The sequence below is a fragment of the Geospiza fortis genome, unplaced genomic scaffold, assembly GCF_000277835.1.
Source record: "Geospiza fortis unplaced genomic scaffold, GeoFor_1.0 scaffold41, whole genome shotgun sequence".
Classification (NCBI taxonomy): domain Eukaryota; kingdom Metazoa; phylum Chordata; class Aves; order Passeriformes; family Thraupidae; genus Geospiza; species Geospiza fortis.
This window is the reverse complement of record NW_005054299.1, coordinates 12360348-12387758: the sequence shown is the minus strand read 5'-3', so window position 1 is coordinate 12387758 and position 27411 is coordinate 12360348. Positions and strand designations below refer to the sequence as shown.

At 42.3% G+C, this 27411-nt stretch overlaps 1 protein-coding gene across 1 annotated transcript in view; it reads right to left on the bottom strand.

Moving 5' to 3' along the window:
- Nucleotides 1-27411, bottom strand: part of LOC115948245 — a 49577-nt gene that overhangs the window by 19496 nt on the left and 2670 nt on the right. The window contains exons 3-4 of the mRNA XM_031059685.1: nucleotides 27122-27408; nucleotides 26856-27028 (exon numbers count right to left, since the gene is read on the bottom strand). Of these exons, the coding sequence (XP_030915545.1) occupies nucleotides 26856-27028; nucleotides 27122-27408 (460 nt within the window). The remainder of the gene's footprint in view (nucleotides 1-26855; nucleotides 27029-27121; nucleotides 27409-27411) is intronic.

The following is a 27411-nucleotide window of genomic DNA, read 5'->3' as shown; positions in this document are numbered from 1 at the left end:
AAGAGACAAAATTATTTGTTTGCTTTATCAGAACAGAATTGAATGCAAATTAGTTACAAATATTTGTACAGCACTTAGACAATGAGTGCTTGGGCTCCTGGAGTCTCCTCTCAAGAAAAGGACACAAAAGATGCTGTTCTACCATCTTTGTGTTCCCTCCAGCAGCTTTCCCTGTGTGATGGGTAGGAAGGGGGTCTGGCTGGCATGAGGCCTACTGGAATTTCTTCTCTTTTACAATGACAGTACCCCCAAATGTCTAATTCTTACCTGGCATGTAGGGTGCTGTGTATCTCAGGTGCAGTGCTCAGTCTGCACTCCCAATGAAGTCATTGAGGGCTGAGAGAATGAGAACTTTAAGTAATATTGAACCAAGAACCAGAATAGTTTAAAATTGTACTATCAGTGTCACTACTAATATTCTTCAGTCTGTGCCTTAGCTGGAAAGGTTCCTTTGGCAATAAACCCAGCATCTCTGCAAGACTCAGAGGCAGAGACTTCAAGCTGACCCACCCAAGTCTAAATTTATTAAGTGAGGCCGTGTAAGAACAGACACAGCAGCTCTGTCATTGCAAGGTTAAGTGTTTGAAATCTAATATACGAAAGAAGGTGAAACACCAGGATATATTGGGCCAAATGGTATAATTAACCCCCAAAGGAGGACTGAATTCCACATGTCCAGAATCTCTTAAGTGCTACCTTCCTCTCCAGAGACCTCCCATTATGCTGCCTCATGTATTATTAGTGACATTAGACCTATATCTATGGCCTCTCTCCCTGTCACAGTCCCTACACATCACACACTGACATTGTCCTTTCCTCCTTCATAAGGAATGACACTTTTGACATCACCCTATGAGCAAGGACTAAAGAAACAACAAAGCAGCAAGCTATTGCAGGATGAAAATGCACAGATTCACCTAGTTAGCGATCTGAGAGCTTTGCAGGCAGGTGATGTAGGTTTCTTCTTCACATGGAAGGAAAAAGGACACATGGAAGAAAGAGTCTCTCCCAGTCTAGGGCACCTGGTGAGAAAGCAAGAGTGTTCAGAAACTTCCAAAGTTCATTTCATTCTTTTAGGGCACCGTTACACTTTTGGGTGTTTGAATTAAAAAACCTCCTGGGGCTCCCTTGTTCATTTTGAGAAACTCCTTTCTTATGTGAAATACTTCCCTTGGACATATGGGCATGAGGAAGTGTAGAAAATGTGCAGCCTGGGAGAAAAGTCTGGAAAGGCTGGCTATTCTAGGCATAGATTTGAAGATGCTGAAAAAGACGCTGACGCCACTTCTGCCTTCCTGTTCTATTATTCTTCTTTTCGCCCTTCATTTTTCCCTGAAAAGAACTTGAGGATAACAATCAGCAGTAACACAAATAGCAAAAAATTACAGATACCTAGAAACTAATAAAGGAGATACTTTTCTGGGATTGGACTGGGGTCCATAATAGTGTTGGAAGGTACTGAAGAACCTGACTGCCACATTGCTCCAATCTCTCTGTTCAATTTCTCACTTTAGTTTTCCTTGGCACCAACAATATACAGCAATGTTATATGTAAAAGAAAATAAAAAAGCATTTAGTGCTGCCCAATTTTCGGAGGTTCTAACTCAGTGTTAAATCAGTCTTTACTCAAGCTTCTTCTGGAAAAAGAGCTGAATGATAATTAAATAATGGGCATGTAAAAAGGAAATGGATAAACAGAATATGTAATCTTTCTCCTGGAATTTTGTTCATTCTTCAGCCATTACCCTCTATTTATGTACAAACAGGTGAAAGGTTGGGTACAAATATGTTCCAGCCTAGACAAAGTGAAATTGATGGAGACTAGAGATGCCAGAGCAAATGAGATCTCTGAGGGCTCAGAAACAAACTCTCTGACATATCCACTCAACGTTCATTGAAATGAGCTCAGGAAACTTTGCTCAATTAAAGATTGGCTGTGGGGGAAAGCAGATCCAAGCTGAACTCTGCAGAAGTGTTTTCCTGGACACCTAAGATCTAGGTCAAAAGAGACATAATTGTCCAAGGGATGCAATATGTTATAATGACATCTTCCAGAAGCAGTGTTCTGGAGTGCTCTGGCTTAATAAAGCTCATCTTTCACAGTTACACCACTGCAGTGTTAACATCTGTACAGCTGGCTTAGTAGCACAACTGTACCTGGAAATACAGATTCCCATGGACAAACTGGACTTTTGACCCTATGAGTCAGTGAATAACAATTAGGACAGATTCTTTTCCTAGCAACATTAAATCTGGAATGAATCCATGGAATTCATTGAAATTTCAGCAGTTTTGTAATAGTACAGACTATTTTAGCTTATTTAGTTGTGATACTGCAGACTTATATTGATAAAACCATATATCTCGTGTCCATTTCATTTGGAGGGAGGAAACTACAGATGACTAGAGCCAGCACTTCTCATCACCTCCCCAGACTCCCCATAAAAGCTCCAGAACAGGCATGACTTGACCAGGTTAAGCAAACCTGTATTGTCATACTAAACAATGCCTTCCACACCAAGCCATATGGATGGTACCACTGCAATAACATCTTACATTTCTGTAGTACCTTTCATCCCAAAAGAACCAGTGAGAGAACCTGCTTACAGGCTTTGGTGGAATGCTTTGACTCTCCTTTGTTGCACATGAGCATATTAATTAAAGGTATTTTCATAACCAGCACTTGCAGCCCGTTCTGCTTCCCACTGCTGCAAAGACCTTTCCTGGAGCCCACCCAGCTCAGCCTGAAGCCTTGGAAGGCTCCATCACCCACTGACCACACAGCAAACCCCCATATCCAACTGAAGCTGTGAATGAATGTGTAAGGCTGCCAGAGAAGAACCACACTTTGCAGGTGAAAATCAGCAAAATCTCACTGCCCTATACAGCGAGGCATTAGGTGGGTTGTAAAACCTGAAACAATGGATAAATGGCCTGACCTATCACATATGAAATTGAATGAAGCATATGCAGAGACTTACCAGTCTTAAGAGAGAATCTATGTGAGATGGGGGTCAAGCAAAAGCTGAGCACTTTTGTCATAATACATTCTCAAGTAATGCCATGAATATCTAACACAGAGAGGAAAATCACTCCTTTACCTCCACTTTTGGTAATAGCTCTCATGACACTGAAGACAGAATATCATTTAAGTGAATTTGATAACTAACTCTAGAAATAAGGGAATTAGAGCCATCAGTAAATTTTTTCACCACAGAACCTAAATAAATAGAATCAAGTTGCTATCTGGTGTGATCTAATTGAATTCTGTGGATTTATAACCACAGATGAACTTTAACCAATAAAGAGAAGAACGTAAATGTTTTATTTTGATACTTGTGACATCACAAAGCTAATATAGCTATGCAATGAAGAAAAGATTTCTAAGCACATTTGTCTTATTTAATTCTCACTTATAATCGAAAGTAATTAAATACATCCCATTAAATTGGAGAAAGCAGAAAAGAATGCTGAAGAATGTCACTTCATTTGTGGGACTGAGATGTATTTTGTTGTTTCCTGCTGTTTATCTTTAGCTCTGCAAGCAGGAGTTCACATTTATGTTCAGATATCAGCTGCCAACCTAGAGCCCATTGGAAGATGCATGTCATTTCCAGAAGGATCTTAATAAACACCACCAGTGGAGAGGCATTTCACACTTGGCAGTTCATCTGTCAGAGCAAGACATAACTTCAAATTATTTCCATGCCCATTCTGCAAGTGTTTGTGGAAGGCAACTGATGCCCAGAAGATAATACTTAGGGAAGACACAAGTTAGAGAGGACTCACTGGATTCATTAGGAGAGAGCACAGCTCAGCAAGCTCAGTGGTGACACTTGTCTTACCATTGTTATGCTACAAGGAGTTCATCAGGCTAGTGGAAGAAAATGGAAATTTGCTTGCAATGAAGAGCTCAGTGCTCTTAACAGCATTCCATGGCTCTGGGGTGCCACTGCCAAACCTCTCGCAACTACATCATGGTGGACAGATCATCTCCAGGGGGAAATAGGGCGCAGAAAAATGCTTGCATCACACAGAAGAGTTAAGAGAGCACCCTTCAGCCTCCATAGGAGCCTGTCTCTTTAGCAGTATCAGAGCAACAGTCTTCTGTTTCCCTAAGAAATTCTGGAAGTTGCCAAAGCTACTCCAGCTTAAGAATAAGGCCATAAAGTTCATACATGAATCAAGTGGGTGAAAGTGGTAGCACTCACCCAAGCACTGCCCATGTCCCTCTGGACTGTTATCACAGTCTGGGCATGTTCCTCTCTCTCCAGTTTCCCATCTTTTTATCACCTTCTTCCAATTCTTGGATAAGGGGGAGAATGGGATGATAGCAAACAGAGAAAACAGGAAGCCTGACTCACAAGCAGGCAGCAGAAACTGAAGTAAGTATGGGTGTCTTGCATTCCCTCCCCAATGGAGAGGCAAAGGCACAAAGAAAGGCATGTATCCACAGAATCTCAGGAAAGGTGTCCATGTGAGCAGTGCATCTAAGGAAAGGCATGGCTGAGAGTGTGTCTCCACAGCAGCACGAGGCTGTAGCAGGTCTTGAGAAATAGGAGCTCTGCAATTCTGGACATGTATCCCAGAGGATTTTTTCCTTTTCTGCTTGTCACCATGGATATCGCTACATCCTTACACTACAAGTTCACCACTCCCAGCTACCATCAGCTGGTAACTACTGAGTTTGGGGGAGACGCACACACACACACAGAGTCACACACACAGAGTCACACACAAGCTTTTCTCGCTCCCAACAACACTTTGACGACAAGGGTGTTTTGACCTTTTCCTGTTCTAAGAAAATATATCCATCAGCTTCCCCCATGAAATTTTATTTTCATGAAACATTTTTATGAAAATTTTTATGAAAATTTTCATTAAACATTTTTTTCTGGGGCACTTCTACAAGAACCACTCCATTCTACGAAGAGTTAACATGGAATGCAAATGAAACATATATTTTAAAGGCTGACGAAGGCATGACAAAGCTGGAGGCTACTGAGCAATAGCTGCTCCTGTGAAGTGTAAACCCACTGCATTGTTTTGCCCCATAGGTTAACCTAGTTGTGAGCCTCACGGGCTGGTAGAAAGGTGAAGCACAGGGTTTTTGGACATGACAAGATCAGCAAATTTCAGAAAGTCATAGCTTAAAGGTGTGGGTGGTTTTACACTTCTTCTTTAAGCCCAGATGCTAACCATGCTAAAATGCAAGTTTATTATGCAGCTTGGCAAGATTTCAGTGATTTTATTGAAAGGCCATTTTGTTATGTTTATTAGATTTGTCAAAAAGGCATTTTATGATGTTTATGAGAGCATATAAATTTATGAAACTGTAACAAATTTTTCAAAAATAGCCTTTGCTGGAAATCAAAGAATGCAAGTAGTAAAACCTCCCATCAGAAAAACACAGGCAGAATTTTCTATCAGGCAAGGTACAGACTCATCCACAGAACAATCTGTAAAATACTGTCAATAAAATCCATTGTAAATGTAATCCATGCTGTAAAGTAGTGGAAAAGATGCTGGGAGCATGCAGGAAGGCTGCAATGCTCTCACCTGGGTGCAGATGTGACCATTCTGTCTGATGTCCTTGCCTGGCTACAAGTGAGGGGCCTGCTGGTCTTGTTGCCCCAACTTTTGCAGAAGAAAGGAACGAGCTTGTGTTTGGCTTTGTGTTGTGTAATGCTGCCCATAATAATCACTTGTCCTTCTGCTTTCCAGAACACGGCCGGCTGGGGTTGACATCTCACAAGAATGAGCCACAAGCACATCCTCCACCAGCTCTCTGCTCTGTCTCCAAACCAGAAGCCCTTTCTGCAGGGCTATTCTTTCTCTTTGCTGCTGTTGTTGCTTTTCATTTACTGCTGTTCATTTCTCTCTCCCTCCTACACCCCCTTCAAGTAAAAAGCTGTCCTGTATTTCTGCTCAGAGAGCTCCCTTCTTCTCCTCATTTTTTTCTTTTATTCATCCTCCACAATACCATCAGGATGGTGTGAAACACTTGATCTCTTCCTTTTTCTTTCTTCCTTAGGAGGTCAGTTTGGTACTCTGTAATTGATGCTCTCCCCTTTCTTGGAGACTGTGATGTGGCAGCAGGACAGGCTGACAAATAGATTAAGCCATTACTGTGGCAGCTTGGGATCTTGATCACAGCCATGACAATGTTTCCAAAATGACAATTTTGGAATGCTCTCTTCCCAGGCAGGGGAAGATGTAGCAACAATAAAATGTTTCCCATGCTGCTTCCATTTTGCTGAGGAACCCTAAAAAGTTGTAAAGGTGGTGGGGATGAGACGTGTTGGGAGAAGAGAGGAGTGGCAGGAGAAATCCATGTAGTAAGGAGCTGAAAGAGTAGGAATGGGGAAAGAATGAAGTCAGCCTTGCCTGTGTGTCAAGACACATTGTTCTTATGCTGGAGAAGTTCATCCTGCCATGAATCATAGAATCATATCATTTCTGAACTTGGAAAAGGCCTTCAAGGGTCCAGCTGTTAACCTAGCACTGCCAAATCCACTGCTAAACCACATCCCTATTTCTGCACTTACATTAACAGCTTGCTCCACAATGTATCAAAATGAAACAGACCTAATACTCATACAGACTTAATACCAATAACCACTGCTAGAATACTGGAAAAAATAAAAAACTAAATGCATGAAAGTTTGCAATTTCCAACTGGTACTTTTTGCACTGTTTTTATGTATTCTAAGAAAAACAGTGAAAATAGTGTAAACAGTCACTCCTAGAGTGACTGTTGTCTTTTAAACAGTTGCTTTTCAAAACAGGCATGATATTTTGGTACTGGAAAAGCAAAAAGAGCGTTGCAACCACAGTATTTAAATTTCAAAAGTTTTTCATTAAATAAGGCCCTGGAGGGCAAGAAGGGAGCTATTTGAGAGCAGAGCACGGACAAGGAAGGTGTGATCACTTTGTGTAACCAGAGTGTCGTTTCACAGGTCATCACTTCACCAACAACCCCTGTGGACCTGCTTTGTCTTGCACTCTTGGGGAGGAGGTGCAGCCCCGCCTTGCTCGCTGTTCCCTCTCATTCCACTAGGGGACCCGTTCAAAGCACAACGCAAAGTCGAGTCCCGCAATAACCTTGCTAGAACTAAACTCTGATGATGCCAAGAGTGCGACTGTGACAATGACCAGCCCAGGGGTATTTAATCTCCTTCCATTTCCACACATCTTTCTGGGGGGAATATACCTCATAAAATGCCATGGGAGCTGAAAGCTGACAGTGTCCATCAAAAAGCAAAGTGCCTTGTATATTACCTAAGCTCTCCCTCGGTGCAGTAAACTTGGATGCCCATATTAAGTATTTATCCATCTGAAAGTGCTGCACTGTCATCAGTTTAATTGAGGTGCAGGGATGTACCACAGTGATTGGCCTGGAAAGTATGAAAATGCAAAAGGCTGGGAGAATGGGGATGGTAAATAAGTGACAGTGTGCAATTATTATGCAAATTTTAGAGGAATGATCATCACCAAACGAAATTTCCTTGACATGGATACTGCTTTCAGCAGACTTAGAATCCACAACCCAAATAGGTTGAAGAAACTGCCTGATTCTTTTGGCCTAAAATGACATCAATTGCAGGGCTCACAGAACACATTTGTGTGCCTTCCCTCATCCCCCCCTCTATAACCCCAATATACACCTGAATGTGAAGTCTACCATTACCATCTTAAGCACTCTTTTACTGTTGCTATACAGCAAGTTTATGCTGTTGTTTAAGGATCATCCTTGTCTGGATCTGTCCAGAGTTTTTGTTTGTTTGCTTTTCCACAGGGGAGAGGTCCTAGGTTTAAAGAAATTTTACATTCCTGTAGCCCTGACTAAATTAGGACAAGACTCCTGTCTTCCACCAGCACAGGTCACAGCACACAAGTTTCTGCACCAAATATCAGACACAAAGCCTTGGGGAAGAAGTTGGTACATGAAACACTGACAGAGACCTTGTTTACAGACTCAGAGTTTTCTCTCTCATTTTTGCCAGTTTTATTCCATCCTTGTTGCAATGAGCTATATCTTAAGTACATCCTTCTCCATCATTTTAGTATATACTCCTATATCTCCAGGTCACTCGCAGCATGTCTGATCAGCCTGCTTTTCCTGGGTGTATGATGGTCTATGAATCCTGGATGACTCCTCATTTTCTGGGCAAGGAGATTGGAAGGTGTGAAATAGTGCATGAGATTTCAAGTATGTATTCACAGGCTACTTTTGGGTACATGCACCATTAGCTGAATCCCATTAGCTTGGCCCTTGATCCAGCAAGAGCCTACAGGTAAGCAGATGAAACAACCCTGGCATGAAGAAATATCATATGGGATATCAGCAAGAGGCCAGGTAGAAAAGCACAAAGTATAGATGTGTCCACACAAAACTTAATACATCATGGCTCATACAAAGATTTTTGCACAAGCCACTTTTTAAATAAATCCAGTGTATCAAAAGTGAACATTGACTTGCTGTAGTTCACTGTGTGAATTCAAAGTGTTTCAGGTTTGTAAGGAGAGGGTAGTACAAAAGCACAAATAGAATAAGCTGGCCATTAGGTAGCATTTGTCATGTGGCTGTGAATACCTGAGGTAAGCACGTGAGCAGCACATACGAGAGAGCCACAAAAGAAAGGAGGATCAGAGGGAATGTTAGAGCTTCTTCCTCTTTAGAATTTATTTAACCCACTAACTGCTCATTTGTTTAATTAGAAATAAAAGATTACTGAAAGACCTCCATAGTTCTTGGATGATACATTAAGAATACCTTAATGCAGCACTTTGGGTTGGTACCCTTTGAACTGAACATTGCTTTGGCATAATCCCAGTGCCTTCTGCTGAGATTCTCCACATTACAATAGAGCTGACTTTGCCCTCTCTTCCTGGGGCCACATAACTGTGCTCAGTAGTTATGAAAGGAATGTATGAAGCAGAAATTAAATAGAAAGAACAGTATGACTGCAGCTTCATGAATTTTACTCCAGTCCAAATGAACTTGGAAAGATTTCTAGGCAAGCTTTTAAAGTCAGGTAATATTAAAGCATCAGGTTTTTTGAGTCTACCAGCACTGACACTGATTTAGTATTTTCTGTATCACTTTAAACACAAGGATTCATAGACAATCTGTCAGACTTTCAGAGGAGACTGTCCAAGCATTTTGAGGTCACAAATGTTTTGGAAACCAGATGTCCTCAATATCTATGTGTTGTTAGCAGGTCAGAAGAGTTTCTTGTCCACTGAGAGTGTCGCTTTGCCTCTGGTAGCCTGATAGGGATTACTTGACCAAAGAGAATTGCTTCATACATAGAGGTATTGCCAGTCCTGGTAAAGACCTGGGATCTTCCAAGGTTTGGAGCATTGTATACTGTGGGAACAACTTTACTGCACTGTGCTTTAAGGCCTTTGGAAAAGAACCAACAGGGGTGGAAAAAAACCCCCATGGCTCTAAGGGGCTCGATCACCCCTCCCCAGCGCAGTTTGCATAACTCCTGATGGGATGGCAGCGGATATCTGTCAGCTGAGTCCCACTTTCCTTCCACCTATGCTGCCCCAGATAGGTTTGCATCTTTTCCCTGAGTCTGTGGAATCCTCTGTCTGCACACCATGAAGCCTTGATGCTCCTGTAAGATAAGCAGAAGGGTATGTGAGAGACTGGATGGGTTCCAAACTACTCCCTGGGCAGCTCAAAGCAGAGCAGCTTGTGGATGAAGAGATGGCAGAGTTCAAAATACCTGGGCTCCCCTGAGCCAGGGGCTTGTGTTCCAACAGGGCCATTCAACCAGCTATTCCCAGTTACCTACTGCACTCCATGTATTTTCCTGTTTCTAATGCTTTAGATAGGACATCACATACTGAAGCTGTGCCTGCTTTGTATGCCTACAACATATTTTGAAGTACTACTGGTGAAAGCTGGGTTTTCCCCCCTGATTCTCAGTAATGTTTGCACCAGGAATTATCCAAATATCTAACTGACAGGAATCCTAGACCTTCTGGGGAGTAAATTTTCTGGGGAGGTATTCAATAGATAAGATATTCTGCTATGTATATATCAATATTTACAATTTCTAGGACGAAATCTGGAGTGTCACCAAATAAGTGGAAGAAAAGACACATATTTTGACAGTTCTGTGTAAGCACTTTGGGCCTCATTTCTAATTTATAATGTGCTTTGGGATTAAAGGTGTCCTATAAATGTAAGATAATTATTAGTAACAGTATCTCTGTAAGTCCCAAAACAGTCAGCTAGGAACAGATACAGCGTGTTCTGCATGTTTGTCAAACCAAACAGAACCACTACAGGGGAGTATTTCTTGTCTTCTATTAGAATGAAGCAGAGAAACAGTATGAACAAATATAATTAAAAATACCTTCTGGATTACATGTACCCTGATTGCTCTTGCAAGCCAGATATCAAATTTTGCATTATTTTCTAGGGGTTGATTTTTACTCTATAGTTTTCATCTGATTTTACAGTCAGCATTACTTCAAGCTTATTACATTTGTAGCACAATACAAAATACAACACCATTAATTTAATTTTATTTATGTTTCAGAGTTATTCAGCTGGAATAAATTGAACACAATTTGATTGAAATTGTCCTGCAGGACTGACTTTAGGCACATTCAGCAAGAGTGCTTTATAAATAATGACAGCATTTAGTACACAAAAGACACCCTCTTGAACTGGAGGATTTGCAGGAGTTGTTATCCAAGGAGGGAAAAGCAACAATGCCAAGCATTGGGCTAAGCTGAGCACTTCTTTTAATTGCATGTGCCTTCAGAAGAGACCTTGACTGGAGAGCATGATGACCACACACATAGAGCTCCTACAGAAAGCAGTTCCTAACTTGGGTGTTTCACTGGCACAAAAGCATCAGCACTCTGTTAAACTCTTCAAGTGATGGAAAAGGAATGAGGAAGATCAGTGTTTTGTAGTGGCCCTCAGAAGTCCCAGTCAGTGTCGGGGAAGCTGTTGTGAAGACACTTTGCAGAACCAAATAGAGCATCCCTACCTTCCAGGTGTATGGAAAGGGCAGCAGGTGCATCTGGGCACACAGGGCAGTGGGTTGCTTGTTTGGGTCCTGTTTGTCAGTGTGATGGAGAGTGGCCACATGGCTGGCAAGCTTTTCATAGGCAGCACATTAAAGCAGTGTTTTCAACAGAAATTTGGAAAGATAATGAGGGTCTTTTGCTGCTCTTTACCAAGATTCTTCTCAATAGCAGCAAGGAAAAAAAGTCCAGAAGTTGTTTCTATAAAAATGTTAAAAAGTGAGAAATAGAGACTGACAGAATGATGAGAAGGAGATGACACTGTCATAGCAAAGGACAGCTCTTTGGCAAGGTGGGAAGGGGCTTGACAGGAAAGACAAATAGCTTGTGTTTGATGCAGTAAAGAAGAGGAATGTAGTAGAAAGGAGCAAAGAATGCGTACAATCCTTAAACTGATGGATTAGGAGGATGATCTTTACAGCAGTATTTTGCAGGGATGTGCATAGACTGAAAATACACTTGACAAGACCAAAGAGAAGGATGTTTCAGTAATAAAAATGCAAGACATTTGGATTTTAGCCAGATTAGATAAGGCCATCTGATGCTTTTTAATGGGAAGACTAGATTACTAGCAGCAACTTTCTCATCTTGCCTGGAAGTGAAAGGAAGAACTTTGAATCAGTTTTTCCTTCTGATTATCACTGGGTTTTGTTCCAAATTCTGACAGCCTGCAGCATCCATGAGACACTCCCATTCACATCTGTGGGAGGACATAGAATCATAGAATTGTTCAGATTGGAAAATACTTTCAGGATCATCCATCAAGTCCAACCATTAACCCAACACTGTGAAGTCCAACACTAAAGCATATCCTTAAGTGCCACATCTATACATCTTTTAAATAAATTTAGGGATGATGACTCCATCACTTTCTTGGGCAGGCTGTTCCAATGCTTGACAATCCACTTGGTGAAGGTTAAAGGATCTTTGGGATCTTGCCACCTCTCTAACTGAGCTCGTGTAAGTCTTGAATGAGAGTTGGAAGATATTACTATTAGGACAGGTAAGTGAGATTTGTTGGTGCTATTTGGTTATGTCTACTAGGTGGGCACTCAAGGTCAATCCTCTTATGGAACTAGCAGAAGAAAAAGGGAATTTTGTTTCAGACCACTGAGATATTTGTGATCCTTCAGTGAGATGTTTGATTATGAAGGAACAGAATTGCTATGCTATACCAAACAAATGGACCATATAGTTTAATAATCCTGCTATGACAGGGCCTGTAGAAACAATTCAGATTAAGTACAAGGAACCTAGAAGAAGACAAGTAGGGAATAACTTGCCAAAAGGGGAAGTTTCTTTTTCATTCTTATCAGTTAGCAACTCGCTTAGGCCCTGAAGCAAGAGGGCTTCCATAACAAAAGAAAACATGTATTCTATTTAATAAGAACATCCCCAATTACATTATCCACATAAATGTCTAATCCTTTTATTTAAATCCTACTAATCTCTTAGGCTTAATGTTATCTTATGGGAATGAGCTAATTAGGTATTGTATAAAATGTATTTCCTTTTAACAGTTTTATATTTGCTGCCTTTTATTTCCATTGAATGTTCCCTTGTGCTTGCATTCTGGGAGCATGAATACTATTTCTCCCTATTTCTCCTTTCTGCTACCCACATTTTTCACATCCCAGTCAGGGACTTCCTCTCTGATGTACAGCTTCCAGTGTTTCCAGATGTTTCCCAGTCAAACACCACATTCAGATCACTTTGCAATTGCTGCCTCTTGTATCTGAGAGTCTGATTCATCTTTACCAAACAGAAACCAGAGCAGGGAAAAAGGATTGTGCCATTGACCCAACCAAAGGCATTACCACGATTCCAGGCTGGTTTGGCCAATACTCTGAGCAGACTGGCATTATCTGCAAATTTGAGCACCCCATTATGCCTTGAGCAGGAGAATCCACTGCATTCTCACAGTTCCTTTCCTGAGGCATTACAGTTCCTGGAAAACCCTGCAAGTGCCTGGGTGCTCTCCACCACCACTTCCAGAGGCACTGTCCTATGCCTGCTCATGCAGGATGCCGCTGCCATTGCTTCAAATAGTTAAATAGTAGCCATGGCAGGGATTAAGGAGGTGTCTTGCTGCCAATTTTCACCAACTTTAAAATTGAATGCTTATTCCTATGCTTTGTTTCCAGTCCTTTTGCCCAGGTGTTTGATTCTTCTTCCTCTCACCTTTTACCAACCTTGCCTTTTTAATAGTATCTTTGAGGGGGGGAGGGGGTGGTGGTGGGTGGGTGTTGATACACTTTTTTAAATGACCAAATAAAATCTGACAATTTGTTCACATCCTGTACAGCCCTGCAGTAGTATTGAAGTCATGATAGCAAAGCTTAGTTCTTGCTAGACTGCATGGAGCAAAATATAGAAATTGTGAAGGATTTCTATATTCTGGATTCAGTACAATATTTCTTCTGGCACTCACCCAAGCTTCTCCACATTGATTTTTTTTTCCTCAGAGCTTATACAGGAAGCCAAAAAACCTTTACATTGAACCCAGAAGTAAACTGATCACAAGCCAAAGATAAGTCCTCTCTCTGCAGCTATCTGAACCATTATAGCGGCATTTATTGAGTGCCTTTATTTTTCTGGTTTTAATCTGCACAGTGCTGACAGCTCCAGAAAGATCTTTCTTAATGGACTTCAATAGTGATGCAGTGCTAAACTTATATATAGCACCTGCCACACCAAGGCATCCCAGTAGACTTCCCAAATAATAGAGTTTAAAGCTTCTGCTTTCATAAGCCAAAGGCAATGCTCAAGAGAACAAAATTAGGTTTAGCTTTTAAAATATTGACAAACTTGACATTATTAATTTCAAGAGGTGAATTCATCACTGCTGGAATCGATTGCAAGGGAGAAACCAGGGAAGGATCAGCAGAGACAGGTCACAGCCATACACCTGCATGGTAACCCAGGAATGAAAACCTTTGTTCTATGTGCAGCAATTGCATGTTTACAGCTGTTCAACCCACTGCAATTAAAATCAGTCATCCAGGAAAGCAACAAGAAGCCTGAAGTCAGACTTGCTGTATGTCATTTTGAGCTTTCATGCAGTACCGTCTGTGCAATGGTCTCAAAGCGTTCTACTGCTTCTAAGAGGTTACATCTCCCTGAGAGCAAAAGCATTAAAGGTATTGCAAACCAAGACACATAGAGATGAGTGGTCTGTGGCAATTAGTAGTACCAATAGCAGAAACTCAGGAACTCAGATTCTTGGATTCCCCATCTATCACTTAGTCAACAAAGCTTCCTGAACTCCAAGGGACCAATGTGTTCCATGAATTACTTCTCTTTCACTTTGGTCCAAATCCTAAGAATGGATGTATAGGTGTTATTAAGGCTAAGATAGCATTAGTAACTGAAGCTTTTAACTGGTATAAAGCAGATGTAATTTCCTTCCATCAGTAGATCTCATGCTTTGAAAGACAAGAAAGCAGAAGAAGAATCAGATCTTGTGTTTTCTGAGCAGATCAGTCTTTCAGGAATAAATTAAACATGTCAGAAACAATTTGCAGACTACCTGAAGAAAAAATACAAGGAGCTGCTGAAATGTTTAGAACATTTATAAACACATTTAAACAGATCCTGGTAAAAGATTTTACCTCTTTTCAACAGAATAGGAAACCTATTTCCTAGCTGTCTGCATGAGCTGATGGAAATTGCTTCTGAATGGCGACTACAAAGTTCAAAAGAGGTCACACTTTCCAGCAGGAAACAGGGCACATGCTTACTTAGTGTTACAACTAATATATACTTATTTTTGGTTCCATATCTTTCAAAGTTAAATGCATCTTCAATTGATTATAGCTATTTTCTTATTCTCAAGTTACTTATCACATGTCTAATAAATCTATGAGCACCAATCAGTGCATCAAGCTACAAGCTCCCATTTGAAACTCCTTAATTTTTTTTTTTATCATGGCAATAAATGCTGTTAATTCAGACAGCATAAATAACTGCATCTTACTGATATTATCCAGAACTGAGCTTGGAATAAGGCATTTTTATTTCTCTGCTATAAGATTGTCCTCCACGATTTTCAAACCATTCTCGGACATTTTGCTGGCAGGCAAAAGGTGACATGTAAAATCAGCTACTGGAAGGAAATGGTATGACTGGGCAAAAAGTATGCACAAAAAAAGGCAAAAAGAGCTCTTCTCTAAAAGAGAAAGTTTATAACCAAATTCAAAGGAAAAAAAATAGTCTGGGGATTCAAACTATTCTTATCATCCCAAATGGGAGCTCCATCCTTCCCCAAGGTCATTCTCACTTTCTGTAAAGATTGTAAATGGACTCCTATGAAGTCCATTTACAATCTTTTTCTGAATGTTTATTGGAGGTGTGAAGAGGGAAATATCTCTGACTGAGCTATGTCTAGCTAGGAACCTATTTGCACCTTTCACCTAATCCACAAATTTGCAGCATCACTTCTTTACACGTATGGGCAGAGCATTTGACTGTGGAAACCAAAATGCTAACTTGGTGCCCTTGGGCTGTCCTACTTTTTTTTTGCTGTCAGGACAATACAGCTGGCTAAGTCAGATAACAAACATCAAAGGCCCAGTTCTGTCACTTTATGAAAATATGGGAGTACTGTCAGTGCTATCCAATGAAGAAGGTACATCTTTGGATTAAACAGATCCAAAATATGAAGTATTTGTGGATTTGGATGAGAAAATGATGAAGAGATATGTCATCCCAAATGCCTAAGCCTCACAAAGATACAGCATAAAACATGAGGCACAGTCAAGCTCCCCTTGGTTCATGCATTAGCCTGCATGAGCTGGGAAAGAGGCAGTATAAGAAAAGAAAGTGTATGCTACCTTTCATATCGAAAGCTGGGGCAAATAGTCATCAAGAAGCTGTTGATGCTGGTACTGATAAAGGAGGAGATCAGTCTAGGTTGGGTCATGGAGCAAAGGATCAGACAGCAAAGGGGACAAAGAATACTCAGTAGTATTATATAGGGTTGACAATGTCTAATAGGGTGGCACTTCCTGAGAGACACTGCCCCCCAGGCAGAGAGTTTGGTGGGGGACTGAGAAGCAGCTTTAGCAGCTTGCAGGAAGGAGAATGAATGATCACAGCTTTTTGCTAGGTTTTGTCCAAGGTTGGCATGGCATGGGACAACAAGAGAGGGGAAAGGAGGTTGGATAAATGGGTACTTTAGCCTGGGGCTTTTAGTGGTTTTGTACCTGTAGAGGATTTTATGTGTTTCATTCAGGAGCCCAGTACTTCTGGGCACTGTCACAATATAACCTACATAGGCAGTTCTGCCTTGATAAAGTTACCAGACAGGAACAGGGAGCCAGAAGAGATCAATATATAATGTGGGAGTCATCAGCAAACCACCTGCTTAGGCAACGTCTAGCAGCCTGTTGCCTGAAATAGAATACAGGAGACTAACATGGGTGCAAGAGATTCTGCAGTAAATAATTATGGATTAAGCTACAGCTAACTACTGGTAGTTTGTCTCTCATCCAGTTTTGTACTGCCTTACCCATGGCTGCTGTCCTCATACATTTTACTTCAACCTCCAGAAAAAGAGGAAGTTACACATAGACCTTTTGCAGGGGTATAAATTAGAGCCTAGGTTTCAGTGTAAGCTGAACCCAAACTGGACACAGTTGAAACCTAGACAGCAGAGTTTAATTTTAGTAGTCCTTCAATGCCATCACATCTCCTAAGCCTGTGTTTTCCAGACTCTCTATTGCCCCTCCTTTTCCTCCAGCTTACTAGAAGCCACCGGCTTGTTTCTAGCAAAGCTGAAACGCAAAATATCACAACATTCTCCATTGCTTCCCTGCTCAGATCTCTTCAACAGCTTGAAAAGACACTACCTGAACGGACTACTTGCTGGGCTGTGTGCTCACTTGTGGGAGAAGGAGAAACAATGTGGTTTGGGTAAGCACACTGACACCTGCATGGGTGTCATGACGCAGATGAAAAGAGACATGGGAAGATGGCAAAGGAAAGGCTTGGAAAGATGTATGTCCTGCTTTGGGGGAGGTTAAACACAATTAGACCACCTCGCTATCTGCTTTACAAGGCAATGTACCACCACAGCAAGAGCTGCCATTAAGCTGTCCCAGAGCAAGGTGACTGACAAGGCACACTGACAAGTGTTGATACAGGATCAAAGCAGAGAGCACAGAGTCCTTGTGAGAGCCCTTGGCAACAGGGGGACCAAGAAAACAAGAATAGACCTTGGGACAGATTGTGTGATTAAGCGGAGCTGGAGATAATTGTGTTTTAAAGATCTGGGCAATGGGCTCAGAATAAATGCAGCAGCAGAGCTGGAGCTGGAGCTGTGTATAAGGCAGCTGATGCATTTTTCAGCATAACACAGGAAATGGAGAACCATGGTCTACATGAGTTTATTTCTGTTGAGCAGGTCAGTGTGCTGTTAACCAGATGTGCTGATACCAGTGATGCAATATTGTCCCACACAGGCCATTACAGGTCCCAGGGCTATACTGAATGAAAACATTGACAGGAATACTAGTCTCCAAAGGTTATTTATTTTTCACAGTCTGCTATTTGGAAACAATGCAGAAAGCTGGAGAAGAAATAATTTTTAACCATCTTCTGGTTCTTGGTTTCAACACTACCTGGATATTCATCCCCTTTATTCCTTATTCCTAACTGGGTGCCTCCCTTTTTTTTCTCTTTTTTTTTTTTTAACCAGAGGACAGACTTGCGACAAGCTCTGATATTCACAAGCAGGATGAATGTCCAACAGGTGCCAGCTAGCTCTCCCTATTCATTCATGTGATGATCAGTTAACAGGTGCTGAAATCTGTTGCCCATGCATGTGTACAAACTAGCAAAGCTTTGAACTCCTTACTGGAGAAGTCTCTTGATCTTCTCATAGATGTTACACAGATGCACTGTGTTCCAGTAAAAATGTGGGCTTTGCTAGCAGCATGGCCATGCCTTCCAGTGCACCAGATATGTGCACTAGCAGAAGCTCAAAATATCAAAACCAGTGGCTCCCAGGTAATTAGATTTCAGCATTTAACTTCTGGGACCAGATCAATGCAGTCTGCTTTTCTTTAAAAAGAGATACCCAGCTTTCAGTTTCAGCAGTACAGCCTCCCTTGTCTGGTTGCTGGAGCCCTTTTACCCAGTGCAGCCAAGGGCCAGGTGAATGAGTGTGAGAGCAGTTATTGCTCCTTCTGCAGTAAATCAGCATTGCCAGAAAGGGTCGGAGTAGAAGTGAGAGAGTCACAGTGTGTGGCCTTCTGGAAGTAGGGAGGCGATGGGCCCATCACAGAAATGCAGAGAGGCACCTCTGAGAGTGAGTAATGGCTATCAACACCTACTCCCAGTCATGCTCCTGAAGGACTTGTGACACCTTCTGATCCCAGAAGTGAATGACCTTACTTGATAATCAAAGTTGGTAACAACAGTACTTCACTAATAAGCACATGCAGCTTGCACCTCAGAGCTGTTGTCTATGAATTGCCTTCAAAAGGTAGTAGAAATTCCTGAATAGGGTTTTTCAAGATTTTCTTTGATCGGGACAGCAGAAAGCTTTCTTCCTTAGTGAAATGATTAGGCCTGTGCTGACACAGTCTTAATCCAGCCTTGACTATGGATTACAGAATTGGAAAACAAAGTAGTTTGTCCCAGATCCCATTTTGAGGTGCTGAACTGTCACATTTTTTCAGAAATAGAAGTCATTACAGACAACGCCACTCTGACACTTTTCCCTTGGTCTTCTTAAACCTCTCATGTTAACCACCGCTGGGGGGGTTAATAAAGAAATTAATAAACTCAGCAGGTAACACAAGTGACAGTCCCAGCAACACAGACAAGCTTCAGGAGGCTAATTGTGACAAGTAAGGGCTGGAGGATCCCTGCTCAGAAGTCTCTCTGTTTTTGTATTGCTTGCAAAGACCTCACTTCTTCTTTCCTATCCTCCTGTTACTCCTTTCTCCATTGCTATGGTTTCTCCCTGTGGTATTTCACAGAACTATTTTCAGATTGCTAAACATTGATCTGCCCCATGTTCTACCTCTTCCCATCAGCTGCCTTCAAATTGTACCTTGTAAGTTGTTCTTCTGTTGAAAAGTTGTCTGTAAAATGCAATAATCTTCCTGAAACTGATATGCAAACCCCAACAGTGATTTATTCTTTCTCTCCAGCATGCATAGTTTAGACATACAGGATCACCCAGTGTTTCATTCCGGTGCCAGCACTTGGCTCCACACCTGAGTGTAGGCATTTGCACTGGTCTTCTAGCCAGACTCTTACTCCACTCACACCCCCAATTTATCCTACAAATCCACACATTTGGAGCCCATACAGGCCAAACTCACTGCTGAAGTCGAAGATGCCTTTGAGTTGCTGGAACGGTAAGCTGACCTTCAGAAAGTGAAGAAGCTGCAGTGAGCCCATTTCCATCTCCTCTCCCCACTCTGAGACCTCCACCTCCCTCACCCATACACAAACACTGACAGCCACTTTCCCTCCCACCTGCTCTTAAGAAATCCTCCCTCTCACAGCAGCTGTGTGACTCTGGGGCCACCAATGTACTTGGTGTGTTATGAAATGGCTATGAATTCTGGGATGGAGAGTCCCCAAGAGTTTGGGACAAGGCTTGCCATGCCTGCTGCTCTGGGTAGGAAAAGGAAGGCTGCTCCTTGTACTATGGGGAGATAGCATCTCCCTGCCTCCACCCAGCAGTGCCCCCACACCATGCAGACCATTCCTCTTTCTGCACTGCTGGTACCATCAACAGAGTTGTGCAGGAGCAAAGTAAGGATCAGCAGCAGGAGTTTCCCATCTGCTCCCACTGGAGTTTGTGGTCATGAAGTTCAGGTGCTGCAGCCTGGCTCTCATCCAGTCTGCTCTCCATTTTCCATCCCAACTACAATGTTACTGCACAGACCAATTTCTTTCTCTTGCAGCTGGGCCAAGGTTTGTCACCATGGCTGCTATCTTGTCAGAAGCATCTCCCTAACTACTGCTTCACTTCCAGATTCTGAGTTCCAACTCCCCCAGTTCCCTGGAAACCATCCTCTCATGGCTTGCTGCTTGGATTTCTTATCTGTTGCATCTTCAACGAGCACCATTTCCTCACTCTCCAGCAAATACTCCACCTCCTCCAAAGTGGAGTAGCAGTTCTGTCCTTCGCGTGAAGACTCCTTCAGATCTCAGTGTTTTCAGCCCAGGGAGAGGAGAGTAGAGCACACTGCCCCAGGTATACTACAAGAGGCAGGACAGGATTCTCCAGCAGCCCCTCACCAATTCACCTCCTCCTCAGTATCTGTTCAAGGCCAATGGCTGCTATTCTGGCCTGGGGAGCACTAAGCTGGTCAGGGCCACCACCTCCTCCAACCTTTCCTGCTTGTATCTTGCCATCACCTTGATGTGACAGGCAGAGTGTGAAACACTTGGGGCTCTCTGGAGGTGTAACTCCCCACCTGGAGTCAGAAGGTGACACGCATTTAACAGGATGGGCAGAAGGTTTGAGGACCAGCACAAGCACTGGTCAGCCCAGCAGATGCTGCTGTATGGTGTGATAGCTGTGGTTGGCTGCACAGCATTCCTGCAAGTCCAGGAGTCTGCCCAGTCATTTCCAGCCCACAGCTGGAAAAATGCATCTCAGAGGAGCAGCAAGGGAACTGAGCACAAATGTGGTAGCTCAGTTACAAGGCATAAAGGAAAGCTGTCAGTGTGCACACAGCAGGGGAAACTATGCCATGGGTACAACTGTTAACACTTTAAACTTGTTTTATAACAGCATCAGACAAATTTGAAACAGCTGCTCTGTATGCTCTTCATTTCCAGTTGCAATGTATTTTTTTTCCTTGCTGTAAAAGAAATTGGTGCTGCTGCTGTTTACAAAATTACCCAAGCGGCACTTATGACTTCTAACTTCTGATCTGGCTGTGATCACATGGATAACATCAACGGCAGGATTAGGGTTTGCTCTGCTACCACTGGTGCCACAGCCCTGAAAAAGCTAAATGCTGGACATATTATGGAGGGGAGCAGGCAGGGGCAGCAAGGGAGAACTGTCAGCTCTCATTTCACGTTCTCTAAGACCTTTTGTCATTGAACTACCAAACACTTTCTCATGACGCCAAGCAATTAAGCCTCCCTGACACTGGAGTGTTTATGAGGGAATTACTGCTCATCTCAGCCGTGCTCAGAAACACCAGGTCAGAAGTCAGAGAATTAATAAACTTGTTGAGGTGCCAAGAAATATGTTCAGTTGCCACGTCCCTGGGGCTGACATCTTCAGAGCAGTGGAAGAAAGAGCAGAAATAGTTATATTCAAATAGATTACCAGGGGCAGGCACCTTCCAATCTAATGAAGGTGAACTTTTTCATGTTTATACAAGATGAGAGTTTTATAATGCTTCTTTATCTGTGTTGCAGTAGGACCCAGAAGACATAGGTGCAGACAAGATCCCTTTGTGCCTTATGAAAACCCTGAAGACGGGTAAAGAAAACAGAAGAAATAAATAAATATTACTAATATTCTACCTTTCCATTTAACCATATTCTTTCGGCCTAAGCTGCTTTTTCAAATGGAGGGACATGTATAGTGCTTTATTCATTTTTATCCCTGCAATTTATAAACCAAGTAGCTGCAGCAATGATTTGAGATACCACTCAGGTATCTCAAGGTTAAGCAAACCTGGACACTGTGGCAGAGGAAGCAGGTCCTGGGAGGTGCTTAAAGGAGCACCCAAGGCATGAGTTCTGCAAGACAGACTCTGCATCTGTTGCTATATTGGGAGTTGAGCAATGTGAATGCTATTACTAGATCTGCAGGTGCCTTCTTGTGTGACCCGAGGCAGCTTGTTTCACTTTCCAAAGCTGCTTTCCTCCTGGTAAAATTGCTGTCACAATGCTTACCTTTTTTTTTTTTTTTTTCTTTTAAGAAGTACTGGAGATCATTTGCTAAAAAGAACATTCAAAGGCTAAGATTGGTCTTTGCTGAGTCTGCCATCCAGCACCAGGAAATGCCTAGCACAAATTCATCATCATTACAGATTCATAAGTCTCCTGGTTTCTAATAATAATGAAAGTTTCACTTACATAGAACATAGAACCATTGCATCATTTAGGTTGGAAAAGACCTTTAAGATCACTGTGTTCAACCGTCAACCCAGCACTGTCCCAAAGTACCACATCTACACATCTTTTAACATCTGCAGGTTTATTTTTGTGTGAGTGATTTCGGTATTAGTTGCTGTCACCATACTCTGTGAGGTCACTACTCAATTTTGTTTTCTAGGCATCCTCACTCCTTCTACTAAATCATGTCTAATATTCTGATTTTTTATTTGAAATACATTATCTGGCATTTTTAGACTAGCCTAGAATATTTGTTTAATTTCACTCCAATTTTTCCATCTGTGCTTTTTTTCCAAGTGCCCTAGATTACATAAGGGGCAGGAAGGGGAAGAAATACATGTCTGAAAAAAAATAGAAGTATTATTAATTGCCTCTGGGTTAGTCATAATAATGCAAATTGCAACTGGTTAAGAATTTTCTCTTTAACCTTGGACCTTCCATCCAGCCATTAATTGCAAAGAAATAGCACTCTCTTACTCACAGTAATAGCAACAGCAGCAGTTTTTCATTTCTAAAACCACCATCCAATAAAGACTCTTTTACCAGAGTGCCCATGAGATTATTGTTTCCATTTGAGAAAACGAAACTGAGGCACAGAGAGACTTAAAATAACCAGAAGAATGTCCAAGTCTCAACTCCAAATTCTGTATTGTAACTATTTAAAGTTGTCCTTTAGTTTTCAAGCTTATGTTTTATGTTTTAAAAAGACACAGCTGAAAAAACCTCCAAATCTGTATGACTCATAAATTGATAATTCATGGCTGATATTTTGATTTAATTTTTTTTTTGCTTTGTCAACACAAGCAATGTTAAAAGCCAAGATGAGCTCAGTTTGCTTTCTTTAATCTGGAGACTTCCTTGGAGCAGCAAAGAAAACTGAGTTGGATTCATTGAGGCCAAGCCAGAGGCTAAGGTGTGGGCATGTCTCTCTTCAGACAGCTTGCACTGACACCTACCTTAAACTAAACGAGTAAGCAAAGGCTGAGGCATTCAGCTGGATCACACCCTGCCAGGCCAGGTGCATACAAACCCCAAGGTATGCGTTTCAAATAGAGAAAATGAGGTGAGCTATGCAGCAAAGAGCAGGCACTTGCAAGCCTGGCAGCCTCAGTCCCCATTCAGCCAGCCTTTGGCACGAATCAGTCACTTTTTCTGGGATCAGATCTATGTTGCTGACTTGCTGCAGGTCAATGCCTTCATGGTCTGCAGTCCATGCCCTGGGCTCTAGTGAATCATCATAATTGTTCACTTTTATTGTTTGCTATGGCTAGAGCTCAGACATGTCCTCTCCACTGCCCTTTCCCACATGCTCATTTTATTTCGCAGCCTCAGTACAGGTTTTAACAAGAATGATCTTCCAAAAGAAAAGACTTCACTAAGAATATCTGCCTACTGAAGAGGAATTAAAAAGTGGTGATTATTTCAATCAGTTCAAGAGTCTCTCAAACAGACTGGCATCACGAGTCACTTTTATCATTTCATGGTAATTTAGATCTCAAGATGAGAAGGAAGATGTACAATACTTGTGACATTCTCCACCTGCTCCACTTTACGGTTGTGCACATGTATTTCAGTCAAGCAATAATGTTTATACTAAAATAAACCACCCCCAAATGTTCTGATTATATACAAGTACAACCTTTTCTAGTGTAGTGAGAAAAAAAGGGAGCTCTTGAGAAACAATGCTATTTAATTGATGCTTCTAAATTTGGTGGAGTTGTGCCTCCTGATTCTGTGAGGTCTATTATCTCATCTAATCCTGCAATGGGGTCCTGCTGAGAACGAGCTAGAAATGAACCTCAGTGAGAGGCTAAAATCAGACTTTACCATGAGAACACTTTCTGCATATGTCCTAGGTATTTATCTCCTCAGAGAAATGTTTCTATTTTTTACTGAATTCTGTGTGTCCTGCTAGCAATACCTTCTATTTTTGGTGACAATTTTAAGAATGTATGATTATAAGCTCTCCCCAAATGGCCAGACAGTAAACATTAGATTTTTCAAGTATTTCAGCATCTGCAGCCTGTATTTTGGCTGCTTTTCTCTGTATTCTCTGAATTGTCTGCAAAAATATGCCTGGAGAATAGCTGCAGGGTCACTCATTAGAAAGGATTAGCACCTTCCCCATCTCTTTCATGCATTCAGATTCACAGAACTAAAATTGCATGAGCTGTTTCTCTTGTTATGTACTTAAACTGTTGCTCACTATTCCAGGCACCACTCTTCTCCAAATTACCTTCCCATCACTCAGGAGGTTTTTCCCCCACCTAATGCATGTTTACAATGCATATTTGCTTCCAAAGGCTGAAACATGCTTTGCTGCATCTGGATCATTTGATAAGTTTCTTCATATGAATATTCCCAGCCCTGGAACCAACTAATATGCTACCTATCCCTCTATGTATCTCTTAAGTGCTGGTCATCCATTTGTCTGTGGATGCTTGTACATTATTGAGAAAGCATCCAGAGCCTGCACTCTGGATCAAAAAAAGTCAGAGAAAATGTCAGCACTGAAACTCCTCAGGGGCCAGAGGAGGAGGAGTCTTAGGAGGAGATCTGTTGGAGGTTGGATCTGAATGGAGGTTGCAATGCCCTGTTCATGACAGCATTAATTTTAGATCAGCTGAACCAGTTTTCTCCTTGCCAGCCTCAAATAAGCATTGCTCAGCTGTACCTCCCCTTGCTGTCCCATTTCAACACAAAAACACTTTCTGGTGGTTGCAAATGGATGGATGTGATTAGCAGACACATGACACAAATCAAAACATTAAAGGGTTTAGAAAAACAGGTACAGATTAACATACTGAATTTTCAGGAGACAATGCAGAACTGATACATTGGTAATTTTCTGTTGTCTAGACAAAGTAGGAAATATCACAAATATACAAAAACAGTGTTGCAAAGGTCATACTTAAAAATAAAAAAGGCCAAATACATTATTACAAACATGACATGAAATCAAAGCACGTGCTCCCCTCTTCTGGATCCCATAGTATTCAGCTGCACTATAATCCTGAAGCCTATCATGTGTGTCCCTGAGATTATTCTTCCTTAGGGCATTGGTAGCAGCCGGTTAGTTGTTTGTGTATCTTCACTGGCAGCATGCTTAGTAAGTGTTTGCTTTGTGTAACAGCATTGTCCCTAATTCATGCTTGTGTTTAACTTTGGAGTGAAGTACCACACCCTTGCAAGGGTTTTTAAAAATCTGAACTGCTTGGAAAACTGGAATTTTGACATAATCCCAACATCACTTTACAAAATTATAGAATGGCCTGGGTTGGAAGGGACTTAAAGAGAGATCATCTAATCCCATCTAATTCCAACCCTCCTGCCACAGGCAGGGACACATTCCACTAGACCAAGCTGCTCAGACCCCAATCCAAGCTGGCCTCAAACACTCTCAGGGATGAAGCATCCAAGTTTCTCTAGGCAACCTGTTCCAGTGCCACTCTCATAGTTAAATATTATTTTCCTATTATCTAATCTAAATCTACTGTCAGTTTAAAGCCATTCCCCCTTGTCCCTACATGCCCATGTAAACAGACTCCATCTTTCTTTTAGACTCCCTCCAGGTGATGAAAGTCAAGGTTTATTTGAGGTGACACAGAAGTACTGAGCAGAGAGACTGCTTCTGCACAACATTTGTAATAGTCGGAAGCTAACTCAGTATGAGCTTACCTTAATAGCAATTATAGACATAAAGCCTATTAGATCGTCTTTAAGAAGGCACTCCTTATCTGAGAGGAGTTTACAGCCTCTGGTAGCAGTGCAGTAACCACCAAAAAAGAGACCATTTCAGCTTCCAGCTGACTTAGTGGCTTAAAGGGCTGAGTTATCAAGGCCAAGGACACTTTTTTTGCACGCACTCGCTTCTCTTGGTACCCTCAGCAGCTCAGCTTTGTCCTCAGAGAGCTTTGCCAAGGGAGAGCCCAGGTGCTGGTCAGTGCACAGGGTGGTTTGCAGCCACAGACACTTCAGAGAGGGCAGACAGTTGCATCAGTTGGGAGTCAGGCAACCCCAGACTAGAACGGCTTGAAAAAATCACCACCATTAGTAAACTGTCAAGGACCAGCCTTTTCACAAGTAGTCTTGTTTACATGACTTCAATTAAATTCCAACTTTTTATTAAAAAGTTTTAAGCATGTGTGTATATGTACTTCAGTATTGCTTTTTTTCTGTCATGAATTAATTTGATAGAAGATGCTTTAGGAAGCTTAATACCAAAACCATAACATCTTTGTCAGAATTAATTAGTTGTTCACAAAGATTCACATACTCTGAACTTTGTTAAGAATGTTTATTGTTTTAAAAGTTTAATAACCTTGGTTTTAAGTGCAAAGCAAAAATCAAAGTATAAGGCAACAGCAGTCAGGAACAGATCAAAATTCCTCCTTCATTAATGCCACACCAGTATTTTTCCACACATTTCCCACTCAGATCTGAAATTTCTGGCAGGGAGAGGTGGGAGCGGTCGGCACTATTTCCATTTCACAGACAAAACCAAGGTACAGAGAGCGCAAGGCAGTACCTTGCTCAATACTATTGGCTAAACCAGTACCAGAAGTACAATCCCCATTACTCAACCCTCAAGTCCAGGTGCTGGAAATTCCCTTCTCCTTTCCTGTCCATCAAAGGGCGGCAGGCAGTAATGACCATGCCAGCTGTGCTCTTCCCTCCCTGCCATCCCTTACCTCTTGCAGGTCCCAGAGCACGGGGCGGGCGCGGCCTGGCTTGTCCCGGCTGCAGCCAGCCCACAGCTCCATGTCCTCATGGTGCTCACCACAGGCGAGGAGAGCCCTGAGTACGTCAAACACCTACACGGCTTTAGTTCGGACTGAGGTAACCGAGGACGAACAGCTACAGGCTAAAAAGACAAACAGAAGGCCAAGCGTCGCCCTCGGGGCCCTCCAGACCTCTCTCCAAGCGGAGCCCCAAGGGAACAAGTCCCTGTCCTCACCCCGCACTGCACCGGAGCCTCCCAGCCTCCGGGGAGAAGTCCCGAGCGCGCACAGCCGGCCCGGCCCCGGCACACTGCGCTGGCAGCGACCAGGACAAGTGAAAGATATTGAACAAAGTCCCTCGGCGAGGCAGGTCCCGGCACAGCGGGAACGGCAGCCCGGGACGGGCCCGGCCCGGCCCCCCGGGACCCGCTCCCTCCGACAGACTTCCGCGTCAGGGGCCCGTCTGCGCATGTGCAAGCGGCATCAGCACCCCCCCCACCCCGCGGCCCTCCCCGGCTGTCACCTT